A 19,617-nucleotide genomic window follows, 5' to 3' on the forward strand; every position below is an offset into this window, starting at 1 on the left:
TTACCAGTGAGAGGGGGAAGCATTGAGCTGCCTTTTGGTCCAGTTTTGTGAGGTTTCAGCCAGTAACTAGTAGTTTATTGGTCATTTGGGGCCAGTTTCTAGCTTTTTCCAGCCCCCTGGTATAAAACACGCTAAACGCGCATTAGCGCGATTTAGCACGGAGTTGCCACCGTTGCACACTAGAGCAGCAGCGGTTAGCAAAGTTTAAACTATTTGGGCCATCTAAATTCCACTCTTCAAATTTTCCCTTATAACTACCTTCCTCGAACTATACTACTGATCAAACCTCCTAAACTAAAAAAGATCATCTCTACTTGACTCCAAGTAGACTATACTCTATCTATAAAACCTAGCACTTGCTCCTACAGTACTTATCACCTTGATACAGCACTCTTGTTATAGATAGCACCCCAAAAAGGCAAGCCCCCTTTCTTGCTCACCCACATCCCCTGAAAACTCTTTTAAAGTTTTTTTGTCTATTTCCTTCTAGCATGTCGAGGGATCAGTTGCTAGTGTCCTCTCCTGCTCAGCTGGTGAACCTGGGAATATTGAGGCAATGTTACAACTGTCTCATGTACACAGACAACCCTCTCCTCCTCCCACAAAACACAAATACATGCGAGAGATGCAATTATACGGCCAATGTTACAACTGTCTCATGTACACAGACAACCCTCTCCTCCTCCCACAAAACACAAATACATGCGAGATGCAATTATACAATTATACGCCAAACTGGAGGCTGAGCTCTCTCAACACAAGACTGGCAAGACCAGACAGGAGGAGAAGGTTACCACATACACTATAGACCCAGTCTCACATAGTACCATCACAACCACAAATCATACACATAAACACACAAAGACATACTCGGAGGCTCTGATCAAAAATCTACCAAAACAGCAGAGACCACCAAAGCATACACCCAAACAACTGTTACCTCAAACACAACACCTGCAACACATAGACCTCACAGTCAGAGTGTCAAACAGTCACAGCCCTTAAGGCCAAACACAATGCCAGACACACTAGTCATTGGTGACTCCATAGTCAGACACACTGACGCCCCGCCACCAGACTGAGTAAGGAGAAGGTCACAGTAAGCTGCCTGTCGGGCGCTAGAATCCGCCACATAACGCAAGCACTCAGGTCTCTCAACAGCAGGTACAAGTACGACTCAGTCATTGTCCACGCTGGTGTAAACGACCTGAGACGCACTCTCCTTGACTACATGAAAAGAGACATTGAGGAGCTCTCTGATTATGTAGCCCAGGCAGGTATGACCCTGACCTTGAGCAGTATCCTACCTTCACCAAGAATGATGCCACAATACAAAGATAAGATGATCAGTTTTAACAATTGGCTTAAACTCTGGTGTCATTCAAAGGGGATCCAATGTCTGTCTGCCTGGGATGACATGCTGGACAAGCCACGCTGCCAAGGGACGGCTTGCACCTGTCACCCTGGGATTCCGGATATTGGCAAAGGCTCTTGCCACCCCATAGTGCCTTTTTAGGCAAGGCTCAAATTCTAAACCTTCCACCCTAGAACACAAAAAGGAAAAACTAAGGGTAATGCTGCTCAATGCCAGAAGTCTCAATCTCAAAATGCACTCACTGAGGCCCTTCTCAGTATGGAGAACATCGATGTCTGTGCTGTGACAGAAACCTGGTTCAAGGCTCCTGAGAGCACCCCAGCACTATCAGGTTTTACCTCATATCATGCCCGGCCCCAAAATCCGGACAATACCAAGAAAGGAGGGGTATCCATATTCATCAAGGATACTTACACCTCAAGATTGGTGGCAACGCACGATGCATCGGAGACCATCCAGGTGCAGTTAACCATAGGCAAGACTGCTCTACAAATTGTAGCATGTTACAGGCCACCCTCACAAACTCAGGAATCTCACTTGGCCTTCCTGAAAACACTGGAGGAATAAATGTATCCCCTAATACCATCATACTAGGTGACTTCAATTACCCAAATATAGACTGGGAATGCTACTCAAGCCCAAACACCCTGGCCCAAAAGTTCCTGGAATTCATAAACTCAAATGCCATGGAACAACTAGTCACTATCCCCACAAGAGGAGAAAACATACTTGATCTCATCATCACGAACATGGGAGCAAAATGTTCAACACCAGAAGTATACCCCTCACTGGTGAGATCAGATCACAAACAAATCTCGCTGGAGGTCCTCATCCCACCCCCTCCTGAAACAAAAAGACCACAGTAAAGAACTTCTCGAAAGCAGACTTTGCACTTCTAAAGACTAGTGTGGTCTCCTTTAAGGCCCCTGAGCCGGCGGAAAATAGTACTCTAGCCGCTGAATCACTTACAAATGCCTTCTACCAGCACCTGCAGGACTGCATGGATAAGGCAATCCCAAGCAAAACAAAGACTCTTTGTACCAAAGGCAAGCGTCCAGTCTGGTGGACCCCAGCCATAAACAAACTCTACAACAAAAGGAGGAAGCTACTACATGATAGAGCAAAATCCTTGAAAGGTAAGACGCCTTTGATCACTATAAGTAAAAGCTGAGAGCCCTCATAAAATCATCCAAAGCAAATTTTGAGAGAAGAATAGCTAAAGACTCTAAAGACAATCATAAGGCCTTCTTTAGCTATAGTTAGAAACCTGGGAGGAAACTCCCAGATATGCTCAGAATTAGTTCAAAATGATGAGAAGATTACTGATCCTACAGACATTGCCAACATACTGGCTGACAGGTTCAGTGCAAACTTCTCCCCTCCCCAAAAGGAGAGATATCTATACCAACAGATTGCAGACCCCAAACATCTCTAATGCCCAAGTGAGAACGGCTCTCAAAGGCAAAAACACAGCATCCATGGGACCTGATGGTGTCCCCGGCTGTGTGCTACATGCACTCAACGAGGAATTAAATCCTCAGTTAGGACAGCTGTTTAATCGTAGCCTCACCTCAGGATACGTACCAGGAGTGGCGCAGCGACTGTAGTCCCACTTCACAAAGGCGGTGCCTCCACCGACCCTGGAAATTACCGACCCATTAGCTTGACAAGCCTTATCTGCAAAGCCATGGAGAGGATCATAATGGATCTCATAAATAAAGACATAGGGAATTTGCAGACTCTGGATCCAACCCAGTTTGGCTTTGTCAAGGGCAGGTCATGCCTTTTAAACTTGGTTGACTTTTTCAAACAGTCACCAAGGCCATTGATGAGGAAAGGCAGTCCATACAGCCTACCTCGATCTGGCGAAGGCCTTGACACAATACCCCACTCGGGTATCATTGAAAAACTCATCAGCCTAAATGTTAACCCATACATCACAAGATGGGTTGCAAACTGGCTGAGTGACAGAACCCACAGGGTCAGAGTTGCCGGTGCCATGTCTGACTCAAAGCCTGTCTCAAGTGGTGTCCCACAGGGCTCAGTCCTGGGCCCACTCTTGTTTGGCATCTACTTTTCCGAAGTACAAGCAAACACGGGAGGGTTATGGCTGACAAAGTTTGCAGATGACTGCAAACTGGGTGCCGTAGTCGAAAACACATCTGACACAGATATCCTTCAGAAGGGTCTCACAGATACGGATAACTGGTGCCAGAGCCACGGCCTAAAGTTAAATGCCAAAAAATGCATAGTCATACCCTTCGGGAAAAACAAGGTTACCCCTAGCTACCATATAGGTGGAAATCCACTGAGCACAGAAGAGGTTATTAGGGACCTGGGGACCCAGGTTGACAGCAGTCTGTCATTCGACACCCATGTTGCAAAAATAGTTAGGAAGACCTTCTACATTGCCCACCTTATCATGAAGGGATTCACATCTAGATCAAGAGAGGTCATAGTCTCCCTATATTCATCACTCATCCGACCAATGATTGAGTACAATGCCCCATTCGGAATGTATCTGACCCGACACTTGCAGCAGCTGGAGAGGCCACAAAGTTCCTCACCAAGAGGATTATGGGTCTCAAAAATCTGACCTATGCTGCCAGACTGAAAGAACTCCAACTCTATTCAGTCGCCACCGCTTGCTCAGGGGAGACGTGTGCGAGACATAGAAGGCCTTATCAAACGCTGACTTGATGTACATGCTTCACCTCAAAAAATCTAGATCCATCAGAGCCACAAGAGCGGGAGACCTAAACCTTGACACGGCCATTAATAGAACGTGCTGGAGGGATAGATTCATTACCCAAAGACTCCCTATGCTGTGGAACAAAATCCCGGTATATGTGAGGCAAAGCACCTCGCTGGCTTTGTTTAAGAGAAATCTTGACCAATGGATGGGAGATCGCAAGTATACCCCAGGGATTACCTCAGTGTCACTGCTCGACAGAGGCACAGCAAAATAATGGGCATAGTTCCCCAAACCTAAGGGGTGGCGTAAGCCACAAAACTATGGGCTAGGCTTGTAAATGCCCTCGGGCAGATAGCCTAGTATGAACCTATGAACCTATGAACCTATGTCTGCATCATTTTAAATCTCATGATAATTTTAGCTATATGCATGAAAGTAACTTAGCGGACTGGAGTTCCGCTGTGGCGACCCCTTACCCGGAAAAAGCCGAAAGACAAACAACAACAACATGAAAGCAACTTTGTTTTGTATATATGAGTCCTGAAAAATATATAAGCATGTGATCGATCTCTGTCCTGTATTTAATCATCCCTGTAGATCTTGTGCTGGAAAGTACACTTTTTCGATTGTGTAAATGTGTATTTATATATGTGTATTCAAAATAATTTGCATGTTGTTCAACTTAAATATGACAGCTAACTGCTGTTAATACTGAAATGAAAAGACTTGATATAATGAAGTCTAAAAATGTTTCGGAAACACTGAGACAAGAATGCCAACCAGATTGTTGGAAACTGAAGGATAATAGACAAAAAGTAGCACTTAACTTGGATACAGGTGCAGACTGCAACATCTTGTACAGAAAATACATTTAAACAGTTGGGGACAATAGTTGATAGAAGAGAGTATATATTGTTAACCTATTAATAGTTGTGTGTATAGTAACTTATTTTGCCCACCAGGCAGCACCCTTGGTTCAATATTTGCTGACATGAGCACAAAACTAAAACAAATACTGTTTCCTAAAGTTTTTCTATTGTCTAGCTTATGAAAGTCTAGAAATTGTAAAATGAATTCATAATATAAAAGTAAAGACTGGATGTATAAAAAAATCAATCAAAAAGTCAAGATATGTTGCAGATGCTGTGTAAAGCCATAACAATGAAGTCCTGCATAACTATGTTGATTTATTTATGGTCATAGGAATCTTTCAAGGAAAATGTCACAAACAAATAAAATCTGCTTCAGTATGAGTGACTCGTGTATCCAGAAAACTACAGTTAGTACACAGACGTAAAGCTGAACAGTAACCAAAGAGATTAGATAATGTAGGTATCATTAAGAAGCAAATGGAGTCAACAGAGATGATAAATAATATTGTTATTGCTGAAATGAAAGAGAAGCATTACATTTGTATTGATCTGTAAGATATGAGCAGAGTTATAAAAAGGAGCATTGCCCACCAAGTACAGTTAGATAAGTGGTCTCAAAAACGCCAAATGGTAAGTTGTTTTTCCTTAAGTGCTAGATGCAGCCCAGGGGTTATACCACTTAATACCAGATGATGCAAGCTCCAAATTAGTATGTCATATACAGCTAGGAAACTATAGATTTTTCAGCTAGCAGCTTGGTATTTTATTTGCACTAGAAGTATTACAAAAAGAGCTGTCACACAACTAAATAATTGCTTGAAAATTGTTGAAAACATAACTGGTAATCCATTAATGCTGAGTCAAACTCAAGAAAGGCATAAGGAGAAATTGATACCACTGCTAAATAGATTACATCAGCATAATTTCAGATCAAATAAGAGTAATGTAAAATAAGACTGACAAGTCTGAAATTTCTTGGTCATATTCAGGCATCAGAAGTACTGAACCAAGTCCAGAAAAAAATCCAAGCAGTTGTACAAATACCAAACCCAAAAGAAAAACAAGCACTATATAAGCTTATACAAACTATGTATTACTTTGCTATGTGTTGTGCCTTACGTGTTTGAGACAAATATGCCTGTAAGGAAGTTATAAGAGCAAGATGTGACTTGGAAATGGAACTTTGAGTCTAGATGTCAACAAAATGATTTACAAATGTTCTGCAGTACTTTGATTAGAATAAGCCAATTGTGTTCAAGTAGATACCACTCAGAATGGTATAGCAGCTGTGATATTACAAGAGAATAGACCAGATGCCTCTTGGTAAAGAACATTTGCAGCTGCACAACAAAGACATGCTCAAACAGAAAACAGCTGTTAACAATAGTGTATAGATATGTGAAATTTCATGAATATGTCAACAGCTAAGCTCAGGTAGAACCAGACATTAAACTCTTGCAAACCTCTGGAATTGCAGAATGTTATTTTCAGATCATAATTCTATAGGTTAAGTGAGGTATAGACCAGGCAAGGAGCTATATATGGCACATACATCGAGTAGGGAATATATACTGGGGATGCACAAGGAGTAGTTAAATGAAAAACTTGTTCTTCTTTAAGTAATACTGATGGTGCTTCTGAAAAATAAAATAATCTTGGAGATATATTGATGATGGTTGAAAGAAGTCGCAATGAAAGGATACTCTGAACAAAAAACATTAGTAAATAAATCAGTTCAGTCTTATTTTCCTTCAGAGAATAAATAAGATGTTCCCCGGGCTTGTGTCAAAGCTGACACAGTAAGAAATTTTTACTAGTCATCTGAGAACACAGCTGCTTGATGGGTTATGAAAAACACATCTGGACATAAGACACAAAAGAAGACCAAGACAAATTATTTAACGGGGAAGATAACACAAAGATAGAACAAGCAGTAGAGAACTGCAGTAACTTTAGTCTAAGCAATTACAAAAAAAAACAGAGAACACAGTACTTGCATACCCATTTCAAGATTGTCCATAGCATCAGTTTAACAGAGATTTGTTTGCTTCTTAAAGCCCTCATATTTTTTTATTTGTGGATCATTATTCCAAGTTCAATCAAACAGTCAAGAGAAACTGCAAGCATGCCAAGTGAAAAGGCTGTGGTGGTGTCATAGCTGGCTATGAGGAAGCTTTTGGCAATTGCCATGGCCATTTCTGAAAGAATGGAGAACCACAGTTGCCTAGGCCAGAAGAGAGTCACCATCATGACTTTGGGGGATTCCTTCTGAATCTTCAGAAATAACCTGAATATTAGTGGAAAGGTTGGAAAATTTACAGGAGCATTCCTGTCCAAAGAAAAGAAAAGCCATCTGTCTTGCAGGCCTTCCCACAGAGAGTTCTGGAACAGAATCTTTCCAGTTGATTATTCAAAGAGGAGGCAAAAAGTCCTACTTGAGGAACTCCCCACAGATGGATATGGAAATATTGGAAGACCCCCAATCTAGTTTCCATTTGTTAGGGTCTGCCATGGTCCTGCTCAGCTTGTCAGCCATACAGTTTTTCTCTGACAGAATGTAGGATGTATGCAGAGTTAGACTGTGCTGTGAAGCTATATCTGAAGCTAACATGGCTAGTCTACAAAGGGGGTATGACCTGATTCCCCCATTGCTTGTTGATCTTCCACATGACTGTAGTATTGTCTATAACCACTTTGAGGAGATCCTGGGGGCAAAGATCATTCAGAGAGTTGAGTGTCTTGATCAGAGCAAGCATCTCCTAGATACTTATGTGCCTGCATCTGTCCTTGGTGTTCCACTCCTCTGCACTTTTATCCCTCTTGAAACTCCACTCCAAGCAAAGTTTGAGCATCTCTAGGGACTGACTGCTTTTGAGCAGGGAGGAAGAAAAGAAGACCTTAGTTTAAGGATATCTGTTGTCTCCACCAAAAGATTTCTCTTGTAAAAAACCCCAGCACTGGAATTTGAAAAGATAGTGTTGGTGCTGGGACCAAAGAGATGTCAGATGCCACTGAGTCTTTCTCATGTGAGTCTTTCCACTGGTACTGTTTTAACAAGGTTTGCATGGCTGCATTCTCAGAACCTTCTAGAGGATGTTAAAAATGTGATTTTAAATTCTCTCTTTGGATACAGATTTGGCCCATCTGCTGCAGAGATGATCAAAAACATTTGATGAAAGGGGCAAGCTGATCTAGGGAATCTCTAATTAGATTTTTTCAGCTCTCCTCTTTCAAATTGCCCAAGACATTTTCTTTTTCCTCTTCCATTTTGGCAGTCTCAACAGAATCCACATAAACAGACATTTAAGAAGGAAAGGCAAGGAAGATCCAAAAAGAAGTTTCTACATCCCAAAACTAAGGGCAGTCCAAGATCGTGTGACCCACTTCCACCCCGGCCCTCTTTTTCTTCCAGAAAGTCTTAATCTCAGTTTTTCTCTTTGGCAACAAATTGCTTCAGATAAATGAGTTCTGAATATCATTCATCAAGATTGCAGATGGCAGTGGTAGGACATTTCACCTTTCCAGGGGGCATTCCTCATCCTTCAGATCACACTCTTCTGTTTCCTCTTGTTTAAAATCACATTTTTAACATCATCTGTCAGGTTCTGAAAATGCAGCCATGCAAACCTCCTTAAAACACATATGCGACAACATCTGGAAGATTTAGGATCTTTTCTTGGAAGTGTCTACATAGGTATTTGTATACCATAAACAGACTCTAAAGTCTTTTTCCTCAGGTAAATTACAAATGTTGGAGGTGAGATAGGGAAGGAAAAAGGTCATTTGGTACATATATTTTTTGGGAGGGTGTAATGAGTTGGCAGACTTCTCTATCAGAAATACTGGGTGAGCAAATTGGTGTAACTAAAGAATGATTTTTATGGCCTGCGATGTAGAATTGGAATTGACTAGACATAGTATGGCCTTGCTGAGTTTAATTATGGTGACTGCCAAAAAAAAACATTACTAGAAAATGGAAATCAAAGTCTAAACCAACAGTACTAGAAATAGTGAATATAGTAACAGAGATAAAAGAACTAGAAGTGGGATGCTTAGAAAAGGGTAGGTGCAAATTACATACAAAAATGGGAATTTTGGGAACAATACATGCAGAATAATTTGGAGGAGGAATGAGGTTTAAGAGAATGGAGAAGTTGAATGAGGTGTGCAATATTCGAATGACAATGACTGTATAGAAGATTATATGTGATGTATAATGTTTGTAACTGAAAATATGCCAATATGGTTTGTTTTAATTTATATAAATGTATGATTGGGTATGTCATAAGTGATACTTCAATAAATATGTTTATTCTTCAAAAAAAAAAAAAACAAAAGAATGCTTCCTGTTTTGTTTGAATTATTTTACATGCTTTAGTCTTTATAAATGTATGCCAAAGACATAGACGGAAATATGACATAATATTGATTTTACCAGCCAGTATATGAAGTGTCATATCTTTTCATGTTATTACTTTTTGCATACCTATTAAATTTTCACCTTTGTCATATCATGAGGTATAAACTGTAAGAATAATCAGTATATGCTTACATTATATGGTAAATTGGTATGTTGCACTTATTTTATTTAAAACAAAGAGGTTACAAAAGTCAACCACTGGAAAGTGCTTGACTTGACATAATGAATGAGAGATACACTAAATATAAACCTGTTTTATTATTTTGTTATGACTGAACAACTCCAACAAACAAAGAAAAAAGTATAATCTGTTCAGTAATGTTCGTAGTGTACAATGCTGATGTAATCCCTGGGATTCATTAAAGCCTATGCAGACAACACAAACATAACTCACACCTTCTTTATCCTAATTTTAGTTTTCCTACTAATCTTCTTGCAGCTTTAAATATCAAGGGGGATTCATAAAGGTTACTACAAAGTCTAGACTACACTCAGTGTAAGCTTTCTGAGTGACTAGAAAGCACGAAAAATGTGTTAGGGATTCTTTTGAATACAAATAATTTATACTTAGTATAGGCATTAATGAATCTGGTCCATGTCTATAAGGCAGCCAATGCCAGAAGTATTGAATCTTATCTACAATTGAAAATCTATTTGAAGATGTAGCTCTCAAGAAAATGGTCCTGCACTTGTAACAAACACATCACAATGCATATACCTTATTTGTAGATTGTGTGCTAAAATTACAGTGGGATTATGTACATACACTGTAAAATAATGCTAAATATGTTATATTGCTGTGTGTGTGTGTGTGTGTGTGTGTGTGTGTGTGTGTGTGTGTGTGTGTGTGTGTGTGTGTGTGTGTGTTTTACATGTTGCATATGATATGTTTAATAGACATATCTGAGTTTAACCTGCTGTAATTATTACTTAGTGCATATTTCATGATAATCACCTATTAAGTTAAATTGTCATAATTGTTATATAAAGCATATTTTATTCTTGGCTCATTTATAATTGTGCAATGAGGAGCTTTTCTTTACTTTCCTCCCCTGAAAAGGGGATTCATCCAATCACACTTTCCTGGTAAACAAAAGCAAATAAATGAATAGATAGATAGATAGATAGATAGATAGATAGATAGATAGATAGATAGATAGATAGATAGATAAAAACTCCATTCTGAACAATTGGAAGTTTATTTTAGAGAATCTAAATGTTTTGGTTTGAAGTAAAAAATTTGTTAAAAAAAAAAAAAACATCTATTACATACTTATATGAAAAATAGGGCAACACATCAAACTTACAGATGATGTTTAAGGGGTCTATATTAGAAGACCAAAGATGCATTCTTTCAAATGCATCTTGGTCAAACTTAAAAGGCTGAAAATGCAAAATATCGAAGCGGATGTTAAGCGAATTCTTTCCCTGGGAAAAATGTGCTTGGCTGCTTTGGTACTTTGCTGTTTTCGGCACTGTAGTGCGGTCTCGTAGTTGGTATATTTAAGTAGGGGTGTGGTAATGTTTGAAATTGATTTTTATTTTTTTGTTGGAACAGCGATTTTTTTCCAAGGACACTTCAACATTGTAAGCTTTCGCTTACATAGGGTCGATCAATCACCATTCACTTTTTTAAGTGTTCGGTGATTTAATATAGACCCTGTTTAAGTGTGGTAACTATGCTTATTGTAGCTTTATTTTATAGAGTAAATTTGATTTATTTAGTAATTGATTTAGTAATATGAGCATTGGCATAGGAACAGTTAAGGAACATTTCTCTTGTTTAAGCACTTTTGTTGTACAAATAAAAAAGTCTGACAAATTGCTGCTTCACAGGTAAACGCCCCTGCACAGAGAAATATAAAAAATTTTGTAAAACAACCAAGTACTGAGCAGGAGTGAGAGTGAGAAAATAACAGAAGATAACAATCCAAGATGTAAAATCCATGTAGTTTATTGCAGACAAGAACAAAAGGATAAGCGCTTTCACTATATCAGCTTCTTCAGATCCATGAAACAAACCTCCTAACACAAACTAGTTATACATTAAAAGCACACTGAGACAATTAAATAATTAACCTATCAAGAAGATGATCCAACACAAGCCTCCATTTAAAGGCATAGCAAACTGCAAAGAACAGAAAAGGAATAGAAAAAAGCTCACTACAAGAATATAAATGCATAAAATAACTTAAAACATCTGTAAAATGACTTTAAACACTCCATAGAATATATAAAAGATTTTCCAAAACACATAAACTAATACATGAAAAATTTTTATATATAAATACATAAAAAACTTTGAGACATAAGGACATAATGTAGGCATACGCATACAAGTAATTACAAATAGTCACTTTACATGCCTGCGCTGCCTTAGGCTAGGCTAGTTTTTTATGTCTTGTCTGCAATAAACTACGTGGATTTTACATCTTGGATTGTTATCTTCTGTTATTTTCTCACTCTCACTCCTGCTCAGTACTTGGTTGTTTTACAAAATTTTTTATATTTCTCTGAGCAGGGGCTTTTACCTGTGAAGCAGCAATTTGTCATTATGCTAATCAAAGCATTGCAGGACATACCGTTTTCACAGTCGATCCTATAGTTTGTGTTTATATTATGATAAAATGCAGAACAAAATATAATTCCTCTACTCAGAATACTTTGGGAACACTTTGTTCCCCTTTGGTTGTGCTTTATTATGTACTACTCAAAACAGTTCTTCATTCACTGTGTGTGTGTGTGTGTGTGTGTGTGTGTGTGTGTGTGTGTGTGTGTGTGTGTGTGTGTGTGCGTGTGCATGTGTGTGTGCGTGTGTGTGTGTGTGTGTGTGTGTGTGTGTGTGTGTGTGTGTGTGTGTGTGTGTGTGTGTGTGTGTGAGGTACATACAAGAGCTTCACACAAAATAGCCAAATATTGCTTTAATGTACCTTTCACCTGCTGTTGAGCAAAAGGGTATCACATTAGCAATGCATTTAGTTTTGCTGTCTATAGGGCAAAAGGGTATCATATAGGAATGTATTTAGTTAGTTAGCTACCTAGTTAGTTGGTTTTAGCAGTGCATTGTCAAATGCTTGTCCCAGCCGATATTCTAAAATGCTCTTTGTTTCCCATCATGACAAGAATGTCGCATCACAATCGCAAATGTTCCTATCCTTTGTATGTTAGTATTTCTTGTCCAAAATACTATTACTTTCACTCTCCATTGCACAAAAACTACTGCTCAATAGCTCTGTATTGCTTTGATATATTGTACCACTATCCATTGCATAGAGTGGTGTCACTCAGTACCACTATCCATTGCATAGAGTGGTGTCACTCAGTACCACTATCCATTGCATAGAGTGGTGTCACTCAGTACCACTATCCATTGCATAGAATGGTGTCACTCAGTACCACTATCCATTGCATAGAATGGTGTCACTCAGTACCACTATCCATTGCATAGAGTGGTGTCACTCAGTACCACTATCCATTGCATAGAATGGTGTCACTCAGTACCACTATCCATTGCATAGAGTGGTGTCACTCAGTACCACTATCCATTGCATAGAGTGGTGTCACTCAGTACCACTATCCACTGCATAGAATGGTGTCACTCAGTACCACTATCCACTGCATAGAATGGTGTCACTCAGTACCACTATCCATTGCATAGAATGGTGTCACTCAGTACCACTATCCATTGCATAGAATGGTGTCACTCAGTACCACTATCCATTGCATAGAATGGTGTCACTCAGTACCACTATCCATTGCATAGAGTGGTGTCACTCAGTACCACTATCCATTGCATAGAGTGGTGTCACTCAGTACCACTATCCATTGCATAGAGTGGTGTCACTCAGTACCACTATCCATTGCATAGAATGGTGTCACTCAGTACCACTATCCATTGCATAGAGTGGTGTCACTCAGTACCACTATCCATTGCATAGAGTGGTGTCACTCAGTACCACTATCCATTGCATAGAGTTGTGTCACTCAGTACCACTATCCATTGCATAGAATGGTGTCACTCAGTACCACTATCCATTGCATAGAGTGGTGTCACTCAGTACCACTATCCATTGCATAGAATGGTGTCACTCAGTACCACTATCCATTGCATAGAGTGGTGTCACTCAGTACCACTATCCATTGCATAGGGTGGTGTCACTCAGTACCACTATCCATTGCATGGAATGGTGTCACTCAGTACCACTATCCATTGCATAGAATGGTGTCATTCAGTACCACTATCCATTGCATAGAGTGGTGTCACTCAGTACCACTATCTATTGCATAGAATGGTGTCAGTCAGTATCGCTATCCATTGCATAGAGTGGTGTCACTCAGTACCACTATCTATTGCATAGAATGGTGTCACTCAGTAACACTATCCATTGCATAGAATGGTGTCACTCAGTACCACTATCCATTGCATAGAATGGTGTCACAAAGTACTGCTATCCTGCTCACAGTCTCTGCAATGATTGCTGCACAACAACACTGTTCCATATCATCCCTATAATTTACTGTGGCCTGAAATATTCAGGGTATTAGTCACTTCTTCCATCTTACTTTTAAAATATGTAACATCTTGACTAAACTACCAAGCATTGGAGAGCCTGGGAACTGTTTTTCTGCAATCAGTTTTTGAGGATAGTGCTTCTGTTTTGCTCTTGGTGAAAGGAGTAGCCAAGGGATGTTATTTCCTAGTCTTCCTAGAGATTACAATCACCAGAAAGCCTGCAAATTACTTCTCAGGAGCCAGTTTGACATTAGTTCTATTTATTTGCTTCTGGTGAAAGAAGCAGCAGAAAGGCATTGATTCCTGCTGGTCACTGGGTAGAATGCATCGGACTTTGGTGACAACTTCTTCAGGGCCTTTGTTTACCTTAGCTTTCTGTTGCATCCAGCTGCTGTGGATTATATGCACGGTATCTACCAAGTGAAGACCATAGAACATCTTCTGAACACAGCAACATGTGAGTTGATTCTACTCACCATGTAGCAGATTGGAATTAATTGTACTGTGTCGCTTCTATTTATAGAAGGAAGTAAGGATTACATGCATATGTGTTAAGGCAAGCATTATCTTCAGTACTAAACAGATAGCATCTCCAGGAATCAGCTGCAAGCCTCATGGCTTCTACTCCCCCTTCAGCCCTTATTAATAAGTAACTGGAACCATGGATTTCCATTTTCCAACCATTTCTGTAGTCAGCTTGGATTAAATGGACATCCTGAGACAATATAGCAGTTGTCTCATGTTTACTGACAACCTCCCACTACTTAAAAAACTAACAGTGTGTGAAAGGTGCAGCTATTTAATGCTATTGGATGCAACTCTCACATGAAGACACTACAACTAACAAGAAGGTTGTCAGTATCACAGAAAATCACACTAAACTTATCACATGCAAATCAGACCAAAGACATTGATCTACATATGCTGAGACTGTTAAAACTAACCTTCCAAAACCACAAAGGCCTCATATATGTAACCTGAAAAATAAGTACCCTCAATAACTTCACAAACACAATTCACAGGCATCACTTACCTTGAAATAGACATCAAAGAGTCATGGTGTCATAATTCAAAAGCCCATAATTCAAACCTTCAAACAATCCAACATCCTTATCATAGGTGACCCCACACAGATGCATCCTTTACTAGGCTGTGCAAGGAGACGGTCACAGTCAGTTTGCTTTCAGGTGCCAGGATTTGCCACATCACGCAGGCAGTCAAGCCCTTGCACAACAAATAAGCATATGTATGACACTGTCATAGTGTGTGTGGGAATAAATAATTTGAGACATATCTCCCTGAACCATATGAAAAGAGACATGATGGAGCTTTCAGAATATGTGTCTGAGGAAGGCATGAACCCAGCCTTGAGCAGCATTTTGTTATCATCAAGAATGAGTCTGCAATATGAACAAAAGATTATTGACTTCTATAATTGACTTACCTTCTGGTGTTATTTAAAGGAGTCCAAGATATATATATATATATATATATATATATATATATATATATATATATATATATATATATATACATATCTGCATGCGTGTGTGTGTCAGCCTGGGAAATGCTTTACTAGGGATGGCCTGCACCTATCCCCCCAAGGCTTTTGTATACTGGGAAAAATGTTCACTCCATAGTGCCTTTTTAGGCAATGTCAGTCCTCACATGCTTCCAGCCTAACAAAACAGAATCCAAATAACATAATGATATTGTTGCTCAGTGCATGGAGCCTTAACAAAAAACTCTCCCTCCCTACAACCACTCATTAACCTGGAAAACATAGATAAGTGCATAGTTAAGGAGACCTGCTTTAAGACCATTGAGAACAGGCTGTCAGTGTGAGGCACAGATGAAGGCACTAAAGGTGGCGGTGTCTCTATATTTGTAAAAACAAAATACTTCATCTCCAGTCTAGTTAGACAAGGTAGTAACCTAGAACTCCACCCTGTTCATCTTGCAATTAAAAAGAGCTTTAATGACATCATAGCTAACTATAAGACCTCCCTCTAAGTCCCCCTTGGTCTATAACTCCTGCTAAACTAGTATGGAGTTCTTATTAATTAAACCAAACACCATTCTCCAATGAAACGTCAACTACCCCTCCATTAACTGGTAGAGGTATTTCTTCTCTGATATGTATTCCTAGAGATTTCTGGATTTCATCAATACAAACTCTCTGGATCAGTTAGTCTGCACCCCAACCAGGGTGATAAAGTCCTGGACTTGGTCCTCTCTGTAACAGCTCTGCTCCCTACCATCTGTAACTCCCTCCCTGGTCAAATCAGACCCCAAGTCCGTCACCTTCACCTTAAGACTGAAGCCAGATGCATTTTCTCATACCTAGATATTCAGTGATCATGCCAAGGCAAATCTAGTGAAACTGAGTGCTGACTGGGCTAAATTTAAAATCTCCTTCTATTTCAATGACCCAACTGCTAATGCAGAATCCTTTACAGCCAAATTGCACCCTTCCAAAGTAAATACAATAACAAATTCAAAAATAAACCCGTTGGGGAACCCAAATATAAACAGTCTCTGTAATAAAAGAAAAAAAACTCATTGCGAGTAGAAATAAATGTAACTCTCAAGATAAAAAAAACCCTCTTAACAGGGAACTGTGGACCCTGATCAAATCACCGAAAACTAGATATGAAGTAAAAATTGCCACAAAGGCAGAGGACAACTACAAAGCTTTCTTTAACTATGTTAGAAACTTTGGAAACAATGCCCATCATAGTACAGAGGTGATAGTAAATGAGATCAAATACTCAGGCCCAGACATAGCCAATCTACCAGCAAATAAATTTACCTCTAATCTCACACCCCTCTCCCCTTCTGCATTCCCAGATCTCATACCCACATCTACACTCCCCCTCAAACTTCCCATGAACAAGTCTTCAAGGCAGTATTCAAGGCCAAGAACACTACTTCTTTGGGACTGAATAACATACCAGGTGGCTTACTCGTTAGCCTGAAACAGTAGCTGTTAGATCCCCTACAGAGGGTTTTCAGTGTCAGCCTCCAAACAGGCTTTGTGCCAGACAAATGCAGGACAGCTACTGGCATCCCCTTACATAAAGGTGGGACATCAATAGACTGAGGAAATTATAGACCCATAAGTCTGACCAGCCATATCTATAATGTTATGGAAAGGATCATCATAGAAGTAATAAATAAAAACATAGGTAACCTACAAACTCGCAACCCAAAAAACAGTTCAGACTTGTTAAGGGCAGATCCTGCCTGCTTAAACTGGTGGATGTCTTTGAGAAGGTTACTGAAGTAATAGATGAGTGCAAATATTTATTTATTTATTTATTTACTACACACGTCATATCAAGACCCTACAAAGATGTGCAATACCGTTCGGCTCGCATGTATTATAAATAACATATCCCAGCTAAATTGTAATCCCTATGTAACTCAGTGAATAGCAAACAGGCTCACAAATAGGACAAGGAAATTAGGGAGGGCTACCCTAACAACTCCAAAAGACCCATCAGTAGTGGTCTACCCCAGGATTCAATCCTTGGGCCATTCCTCTTTGCATTTACTTCTTGTAGCTATAAGCCACTGCTAAGGGTTTATGGCTGACCAAGGTTGCAGATGGCTGTAAACTTGGTGCCCAGAGGATGCCAACATCCTCCAAGAAGATCTTTCCCAAATCAATAACTAGTGTCAAAACCTTGAACTAAAATTAAATGATAAGAAATGTATGTGAATATTCTTTGACAAGCAAGAGGTCACATTGATAACACCATATGCCCACTACTCCACTATAAGAAGCTTATTACAAAGGGTATGGCATCCAAGTCTAGGGCTACTCTACTGTAAGAAGCTTATTAGTAAGAGTATGGCGTCCAGATCCAGGGATATTTCATTGTATTCTATACCCATCAGGCTAATCATTGAATGTTATGCCACCTTTGGTATGTACCCATCCAAACATCTGACACAACTCCAATACCCACAATGCTTTCTCACTAAGGAAATCATGGGCCTAAATCATAAAAACTAGGCAAACCCTTCTTCATCTTCTCACTATGATACAGGCTACGTAGCGGTGATCTCTGCCTCATGTACAAGCCTCCACAGACCTTATCTTGTCAGACCTAATGCACATTCACAAGTCAATGAAGACATAAACATCATATCAAGAGATCTAAATCTGTTTGCAATGTAACTAGAATATGTTGGAAGCATAGATATGTATCACAGATAATACCAAGTCTTGGGAATTGTCTTTCTCTCCACATAAAACAGGGTAGTTCTGTTAACTATTCAGATGTAATCTGGACAAATACATGGGTAACTGCAAATTCACCCCTGGATTACCACACCTGTCCTTCATGGGTAGGGGCAACATAATCTTCTGCTCATCTCTGAGTTATTTGTACTGAAAGTAGAGGGGCTAAAAACTTTATGGGAATATATGGCTAGACTTAAGCATCTATGAACATATGTGTGTTTGTCACGTCCATAACACAATCATTCTTTAAAGCATATCCAGCAAAATATGCCATTTCGTAACTAACTTGAGCCATAAAGAACACCACTGTATCAAAAACCAGATGGCTACCAATAAAACAAAAATCAGACCTTTTATTCACCTCCCTACTATATAAAACCCTCACCCCTGACACTTAACTCCCCTCTAGCACCAATACCTATTTGCAGAATCTCTACATAAAGCCTGAGATGTTACTCACAATCCACCCCCAATCTGGCAACAATGTTAAACAGTAAATGAACTGCTTAGTTTGTTTCCATCAAGCTAGTCATTGTATGAACAAGCCTAATTTTCTTTTACTCAATTTATTTGTTTTTTTTTTTTTTGCACTACAATTTATGATATACTGTGCATGTTAATAAAGTGTGAAATAACTTTAATATTCTTTAGGGTTCATATCAACCCATGCCAGATTGTAAAAAAATCTGAAACTGTGTGACATTTCAAACCACAATGGTTATATAGCCCCCCTAAACATCATAACTGTATGCATTTTTTAAGCTGTTAAAATCTGCATTCTAAACAGACAAGGTTCAAATATATATCTTGAATGTTTTTGACTTACTTATACATTTTTGATGAGAGAGGGTTTTATACAGTAGGCAGCTGACACACAGCACAACAGATTTTTCTCTTCAGTGAATTGTAAACTGATTAACTAAAATGGTTTCTTAACCATTTAGCATACAGTCAAAGGGCCAGAGGCATGCAAGCTAATAGTATCTGATTATCAGTAAAACATTATATTCTATTTAGCTGAGTATATTTCATCTTAAACAATAGCTATCGAGTTAAAGCTTTGTTCAAAACACACAAAAGTAGCCTCATGCTAGTAATGAATATAATTTGCAACAGTTATTTTACCAGCTGGTGTGAGTAGCAGTCTGTGATAGTGTCCTACATCTGTCAATCATCTTAAAAGAAAGACCAAGAACTGTAATGTTGTACCACTGTTCGCTATTGTTCCCTGAGGCAGTACATGCATATCAGCTTTCTGAGAACCTTCATGGATATGAGTTACTTACCTGTATATCCAGGAACATTAAACTATCTGCATTTTAACCCGTTCTGTGCCAAGGAGCTAAAAATCCCTCTCAGCATGTTCTCTTGTTTTGCACAGGAGCTGTATTGAATGTTATTTATCCACCATGGACTGGGCAGCAGAGGAATGCAAAGAGAAGTGTAAAACAATTGATTCGGTCATCAGCCATGCAACAGGTAATTGCAAT

At 39.3% G+C, this 19,617-nt stretch overlaps 1 protein-coding gene across 1 annotated transcript in view; it reads left to right on the plus strand.

The window, feature by feature from the left end:
- The window catches only part of ITGB6 (integrin subunit beta 6), a 920,643-nt gene that overhangs the window by 675,066 nt on the left and 225,960 nt on the right, over positions 1-19,617 (plus strand). The window contains exon 13 of the mRNA XM_044074743.1: positions 19,509-19,606. Coding sequence (XP_043930678.1) covers positions 19,509-19,606 — 98 coding nt within the window. The remainder of the gene's footprint in view (positions 1-19,508; positions 19,607-19,617) is intronic.

This window comes from Protopterus annectens, chromosome 6.part0, assembly GCF_019279795.1.
Source record: "Protopterus annectens isolate FY-2018-M chromosome 6.part0, PAN1.0, whole genome shotgun sequence".
Lineage (NCBI taxonomy): Eukaryota > Metazoa > Chordata > Ceratodontiformes > Protopteridae > Protopterus > Protopterus annectens.